The 7,868-nt window shown below is 39.8% G+C and overlaps 1 protein-coding gene across 1 annotated transcript in view; it reads right to left on the bottom strand.

Annotated features, from left to right (window-relative positions):
- Positions 1-729: 729 nt before the first annotated feature.
- LOC126698329 (GATA transcription factor 25) overlaps positions 730-7,868 on the bottom strand; it is a 71,421-nt gene continuing 64,282 nt past the window's right edge. The window contains exon 7 of the mRNA XM_050395479.1: positions 730-1,120. Coding sequence (XP_050251436.1) covers positions 1,013-1,120 — 108 coding nt within the window. The 3' untranslated portion in view covers positions 730-1,012. The remainder of the gene's footprint in view (positions 1,121-7,868) is intronic.

The raw sequence follows: 7,868 nt of genomic DNA, 5'->3' as shown, positions 1-7,868 counted from the left end.
ATTTTCGCCCAAGATAGATGAAATTGGTCAAGTGGTCTTACTTGAAGATGTGAGATTGCACATGTTTATGGATTGAACGAGATTCAAGCTATGTGTGAAAAAAGTTGAATTTGCCATAAGTGTGAAGGTAAGCGTCTTGAGAGTAAGAATGTATGTAGTATTACCATTACTCTCAGGCAAAAGTAGTTCTTCTCCCCGGTCTCTACTTTTCTATTTTTTACTAATGTAGCGAGGAGACAAATTAAATAGCCCTTCAAATTATAAACCAGATTACTAGAATTCAACCATGTAATCTGTCGGGATTTATTTGGGGACTTCAAAAGAGATTAATTTAATTCATTTTGAAACTCGTAATTCCATGTGAATTACAATAGTGAAACGTTTTTAAATTTCTAAAATCGTGAGTTTGCATAGGTCGCTAAGGCATAAGATAGGCCATCTACGATTTCATTCATCTAAAACAGCATTTTCCACTTAAAATTGTGGCCCAAACGTACCCTAGATATAAAATTAGAGCAATACTAGGGTGACAAATTAAAAGTACAGAAACTACGCAATATGAAAGAATATCCAAAACTTGGGTTATCATTGTTCAAACTCAAAGAAAACTATGCTTTGACCATGGGGAACGACAATGACCAACTCATATTTGGAGAAATTTTTGATCTGCTAACACTAAACCAATCACATAGACAACTAAATGTTTCATTAAAAAGATTTGAGGAGGAGAAGAAAATGCCATAGATTTTCACCAAACTGTACTATTGGGGTGGAGTTATGGTATACAAATTACCAATATTATGGCTTCATGACAGTATAAGATGGATCCATTTAGAGATAGTCCGTTCATAGTCCCAAGATATAAAAGGAGATGACCCCTTTGTATTGATGAAGTCACTATTACATCTGTAAATTGGGTAGGATGGACAAGACAAAAGGAATTACCAGAAGACCTACTTGAATGATGCCAGGGGCAACTGCTATGACCTCCTCTGTAAAGATAACTCGCAATTCAGTGCTCAGCCATCAAAGCTGAGTTATCACCGTTAGAGCAAGTAATGAGATTGTTGTTTGCATGAATGGCAGGTCCACAGTCTGAATCATTAGCTTCACCTTCGACCTAATCAAAGAATAAAAATGCCAAAAACAAAGGACATTAAAATTACTGGGAATATGAAACGAATGTAAACAGAATAATACCTAGAGCATGATATTAAAACACTAGTCATATAAGTATTACCTGCTCAGCCGTTGCCATAGAATGATCCTGAGTTTTCTTGGAGAGATTCCTCAATGTACCCCGTGGCGGCTCCAGAATTTTTTTCCAAGGTAGTCATTAAGAAACTTAAATTATACAATATTTAATAAAAAAGATAACTATATCTCATTATCAATGTTACAAGCTATATGTAAGGACCAGATTTGAGTCCCTAACCCAGACGATGGATGGACTTAGGCCCAAAAAGCCCAAAACAATAAATTTGTAGAGAGTGGGTTGGAAAACTAAACTGGGTTCAAATGAGCTGGAAAAACAAATAAAGTGAACTCAATTGACAAGAACAGGAAAGTAGATTGAATTGATCCAAAGAAAATCATCATCGACAAAGTTTGAGGAAGTCAATTCTTATATATCTCTTACAAGTTTGTTCACAAAGTTAATTCCTGATTCCTACAGTGTTTCCCTCTTGATTTCTCGATCCTTTCTTCATGGAGGGTCTCTTCTATTATATGGTTCTCCTTAGACAATCTTGGCCCTTCACTTGTTGATAATCTAAGCCACCACTTGAGTGTTTGTCCCATTGGACACCCTCTTAGTCCCCCTGTGCGATGGGGTAGCCAATGCAACACTGTTCAGGGGTCTTTTCCACATTAATGCAGCCAGAAAGTTAGCTGTAGAGCATTCAATGCGGTGGTAGCAGCTTTCCCCTTAGATATTTTAGGACACCTCCCTGTCCTGTGTTCCTATAGTGCTTATCCGTATCAATAGAGTGTTCCTAGGTCGTTCTCCCGGACGGCCGACCACCTCTACGGACCTCGACCTTGGTTAGCCAAAACCAAAAGCCTATTCAATTGTATCTCTTTCACAGAGTCACTAAATTACATGCCAATCCTTCTGTAAAAAAAATATTTTGAGGCTGCTAGATTTATCCATTTAGCTTGGTACTCACACGCCCAACATGTATCTATAGTACTATTTAAGGGTATTGCCCTGTTTGGGATCGTCTATTTAGATGCCCAAAATACCCCCAAATTCATCTGTTTCTAAGGCTTAAATCATAGGGTTAGACATGTAAAATTAGTATTTCAAAAACACCTAATTTTTAGCTAAATTAAAAAAAAAAAAAAAAAAAAAAAAAAAGTTTTTTCTCCTAGCTCCACATTTCTCTCTCACGTTAGTTGTTAAGTACTAATACAACTTCTTTTAAAAAAATATAAAAAAATAAAACTGTTTTTTCCTTTTTCCACAAACTTACCATTTTTTTTTATCTCTAAACTGTTTTTATCCCACCTCCACATTTCTCTCTCGCATTAGTGCACAGACTTGAGGTAGCTATGGTGGGGGGATAAACCAACTTTATCAATGAAAGAATTGAAACAACAATTCAATTGTGAAATTGATAACAACGGGGATTTAAGGTTCCTCACCTACATCTCAAACTAAATAAACAGCAATTACATTCACAATAAAGTACAAGAGTAAAAAAATGAATTATAAAATTACTGAGATCATAAAGCCCAAACAAATAATAGACCCCCATCAATCTTAGATTTCTTGAGGAAGTTCATATCATAGCTATGATATAGAATCCTTATCGATCCCTACATTTCTTTGCAAAATCAAGTACTCAACTGAATTAAATAAACAATAAAAAAGAATCCAAACTAGTGAACAAGACCCAATCAAACCTCAATTAATTCGTAAACAGACAAGCAAATTAACTAAAAAAAAAAAAATCCATTTTCACTACAAAACTTACTACATCATATAGATTAAAAAAAAAAACCCATTAGTTAATAAAACAAAATTAAACCTCTAATTTCCCATGTCAAAAAGAAAACCAATTTTGTTAATTTCAACCAAATTTCCCAATCATATCGTATTCTAATCACAAATTATCAAATTCCAACCACACAAAGCTAATTAATAACTAAAAAATAACATTTTTTAACCCAAGAAAAAGGGGACTAGGAGACAACATCATAGCCGAGTTTATGTACCAAAATATGCAGAGTAAGAGATGTGAAAGATAATAGAAATGTCAATTCAATAAACTAATACATCACAACCCCAATAACTTTTCATATTGTTATGGGCTGATAAGCAGGCAAAGCCGAGAAATGTACTTTAAAGTTTAACCCAAAAAAAAATGTTTAAATTAAAGTTTAACTAGAAAGATATGAGATTTTCTTTAAAACCAAAACTGTTTTCAGTAATCACTGAAGCAACTTAGATTAATAATTTTAAGGATCTTAACCTTAATAAGATGTGTAGAACTAACAAAAATTAAGAAACACTAAATTAAGAGGAAATTACCAGGCCAAAATTGGGAATTAAGCCCATTTTCCTAACTATATAGTTAGTAGGCACGGTTTCAAAAGTATATATTTTTCTAACATCTTGAGTGTCAAAAACTCGATTTTTGGCTATAAATTGAGTCTCAAAGACTCGGTTCTTATGGTTTGATCACGTCTGATGTGGCATTTTTTCCACATGATGTCCACCTGGAAATTGATTTATAATTAAAACACCCTTTACACCTTCTCATCAGAGAGAGGGAGAGAGAGAGACAGAAACATGGGTTGTAGTTAGTCGAAGATGGAGATCAGAGTGGGTGGCTTCAGATTGGCGTGGGACCATGGGTGGGTGGCTTTAGCTCGGCGTGGGTCGTGGGGCCGATATGGTGAGAACTCGGTTCGTCGCATCTCGGATCTTGTGGTGTCGTCCTACGAAGGAGGAGGAGGAGAGCTTGGTTGATGACGGTGAGGAGGAGGAATTGTGGCAGACTTGGTAGAGAGCTTTGACGAGCTTTGTGGAGTAGTGTCTTTGCTCCAGTTCGGATCTCCATCTAATCGTCTTGGGTTTTGTATCCGATTCAGGATCTCGCGTCTCGATTTTTCTACGCTTTGTTCACTTCAACTCTTCTTCTATGTTGAAATTCGAGTTTGAGATTGAAGACTCCATTGAAGAAAACAATTTCACAATATACCTCAGATTCTTTCTCTCTCTGATTTGATTTGGGTTTTCTTAAAAAAAAAATTTGAGTATTTCCAGGAATGGCTTGTACATGACTTAGACTTAAATTTTTTTTGGCTTATAAATCAAGTCTTAGAGACTCGATTTCTAGGTGGACACCACGTGGAAGAAACGCCAAATCAAAACACTGAAATTGAGTCTTTGAGACTCAATCTATAAGCTCAAAATCGAGTCTCTTAGACTCGAGATGTTAGTAAAAATTATAGTTTTATAACAGTGTCTACTAATTATATTGTTTGGAAATCAGTGTTAATTCCCAATTTTGGCCAAATTACCTGTGCAAGATTTCGTGACTATGGCAAAAAGCAAAACCCTCTCTCTCGACCTTTTGAGTTTTGACAAAGGAATAGAGTCACAGACGTACAAAGAATAATAAGAGAGAGAAAAAGAGAAATAGAAGCAATCATAGACAACATTTCATTGCTGATCTCTTTCGTTCTCTCTCTCTCTCTCTCTGATTTCCAAATTTAAGATTTAAAATTGAGTTTGGCTTATGTGAGGGATTCCAATTTATAACTATATGAGGAAAGCAGGGATGGGGCGTGGCCTCGGGTTTTTGACTGTTGCTCAACTCAACGGTAGCATTTTTTGAAATTCAAATGGGAGAGTTGGACTCAGATCACTGTTCAACGGTATGGGGGCTATACTCATTTTAATTGGGCCCATTATTATTAAAAATTAAAAATTGAAATAAATGATAATATTTTCTATCCCACCTAAAAAAAAAAAAAACTAAATATATTAGTATATATATATATTAAAAAAAAATCAATAGTGTTTGACATGAAATCAAAGTTGATTTTTGTTTCCCATAAAAGAAATAAATAAAAAAGTTAATTTTGTGATAAGTTTTCACTTCCAGATTTTGATGGTATTTAGTGATTACCATATATCTATCATAAAAAAAAATTACAAACATAATTTTACAAACATATCACCTAAGTAAGTCCGAATGATAAAGAATAAATAGTGGATCCATATAAAATTAACAAGTCGTCAATCATAGTTTTCTACATAGGATAATTGTAAAAATAGATGTAGGGGCGGTTTTTGGGGCTCAGGCCCAACAGGCGGGTGATTCTGGCCCAAAAGTCCTTCAACAATGAATTTGTAGAGAGTAGGTTACAGAACTAGGTCTTTGACAGAGGAAACGTAGTTATGAACAAGCCATGCAACCAGTTGGACGTAGGGATATTCCTCCAAGCTTTTGGAATAACAGTCCGTGGGGCTGTATCTTCTGCTTTTTATCTCTAACTCCTTTCTCTTTTTTCTATGTTTTTCTTCTTCCTGCTTGCGATCCACTGGCCATGGGGATCTCCTTCTCTTATATAGCATCCTTCCTAAGATCACGACCCTACACTTGTTAATCATCTGGGCCTCTACTTGAGTGCCTGTCCCATAGGACATCCTCCCTCTTTTCTGTGAGTTGCACTGGCCAAGATAATTCTGTGCTCCTGTCATTTCCACATTAATGCGGCTGGAAAAGTAGCTCCTTGGCATTTAATGCGGCAATCGTGGTTGCCCCCCTCCCTGAACGTCACGCACTGTTCCTTTGTATTGGATGACTTTTCGCCATGTATAGGGTATGAATTGGACATACACACTTGGCGAGTCCGAGGAGGTAATCCTCCTCGGACGCCCCTAAGCAGGCTCGGCCCAACATGGTTGGGCCGGGATATCCTATGCCCATGCCTTTTCTTCTTGTCGTGGTTGGGCTTAGTACATGTACTATGGCCCAGCGTCGACTGACGGATTTTACCCCCACAATAGCCCCTTAAAATTCCTGCCTTTTTTTTGGGTCCGAGGAGAAAAAGGCGGGATTTTGATACTCACTAGACAGTTCGTGGTGAATCACTGCTTCACACGTGTAGGGGGGGGGGAGCATGCCTTCACGTGCCTCATTTATGTTGAGGGCATTGAATGACCCAGGGGAAAGTAACCGCAACTTTCGAGGTTTTACACTCGTCCAATCCAACGGTTGAAGACCGGATCTACGGTGGACAGCGTTTCACTCGCTTTAGACGTAAGTGCGTCTATTCAACTTCTTCCGAGTATAATAGGTTTTGAGGGCGTTTGTCCCTCACTTTTGACAAGCATTCCAATATTCAGAACGTCTCAGAGCTTTCTCCTTCAGTCCGTTCTCACTTCCGCTGCCATTCTCTTGAAGACTCCTTCGAGCTTTTTACCCATAAGTGCGCGCTCCTTCTCCGTTATTCTTCATTAATCGTACTGCCTTCAAGTTGTTTTTAGGATTAGAGGGGATGGGTAGGCTTCAGAAAATGGTAGATTCTCCGGTCGGTATGGCGGGCTTCAGGGCGAAGTATCGTATCCCACCGGAGGTAGGTTTAGAGTACTGTCATCTGGAGGACATTTTGTTCAAGCGGAGTACAGGGGAAGTCGCAATTCCAATGATAGCCTTCGTGGAAGGAGGAATGACTATTCCAATGGGGAGAATAACTAGGGATTACCTACGTGGTCATAGATTGGCCCCCCATCAATGCACCGCTAATCTATTCCGGATCCTGGGGTGTGTCGAAACCCTGAACAATCAGATGAACCTCGGCCTCTCATGGCATGACGTGGTTCATCTTTATGAATGCCATAGGCTCGGCGACTCATACTATCTAAAGTCCAGGACTGACGAAGTGAGGTTGATATCCTGCCTTCCGAAGTCCAGCAAAGGCTTGAAGGACGACCATTTGATCGTCTCCGGACCATGGCATGACGGCCCTCACTGTCCGACTAGGGCGGGAACGCCAGGTGGGGTGTCGTAGAACTAGATTCCGTGGGGAGGACTTTAGTTTCAAGCTCCTCCCCCTTCTTTTCCTTTTGTTTTAAACTTGTTGGCTTGGCTGCATGTCTCCTCGGACTAACATAAACCTTTTAACGGCCTTCGTAGACAAGGAGCGAACATCCCCTCGGCTGAGCTTGGTCAATATCCCGGCCCTAAATTACCTCCTGAGGTTCGAGATCTTCGTTAGCGAGGACGGACAGCTACGGTCGGCTCCCTTGATTTTGGACTTCACTCCACTCACTCGAGCCCAGGTGGAAGCCGGACAAGCTATAAGGGCTGGCAGTCCGAGGTTGGCACGCATTGACGTTTCCATACCAGGGTTTCTCGCTGCCACAGACTTGCCTCCTATTCAGTTACCTCCCCAACGTGCCTTTCCCCCAGTAGTTGTCCCAGAGGAGGAGGCTGGCTCTTAACATTCATCCTTAGACGATCAGATAGACCAGTTTCAATTTACTGAGGAAGGGGAGGCTTCGGTCAGAGTAGTAGAGTTCTCCGACTCTGACGCTGACTTAGACTGCGCCTCAGCGGCTCTTGGTACTGGTTTGGTCATCGCACAACCTGATATCAGCGAAGACACAGAAGAAGAAGAAGGAATGGATCTCCAGCCGAGGACTGGCCTCAGGGGTCTTCTATCTAACAGGTCCAAGGGGCAAACCTCCAAAGAAGTCTCGAAGGGACAGACCGTCCCCAAAGCTCCCGCTCCTCCTCCCCCTCCCTCATCGGATGCGGCGCTACAGCCCATGCCTAACTTAAGGCGAAAAAGGCCTGTAGAAGAAACGGAGGAGGGAGAGGTTGCCTGTGAGAAGGCCGGGCCTAAAA

The sequence above is a fragment of the Quercus robur genome, chromosome 9, assembly GCF_932294415.1.
Source record: "Quercus robur chromosome 9, dhQueRobu3.1, whole genome shotgun sequence".
Lineage (NCBI taxonomy): Eukaryota > Viridiplantae > Streptophyta > Magnoliopsida > Fagales > Fagaceae > Quercus > Quercus robur.
This window is presented reverse-complemented; position numbering and strand designations above follow the sequence as displayed.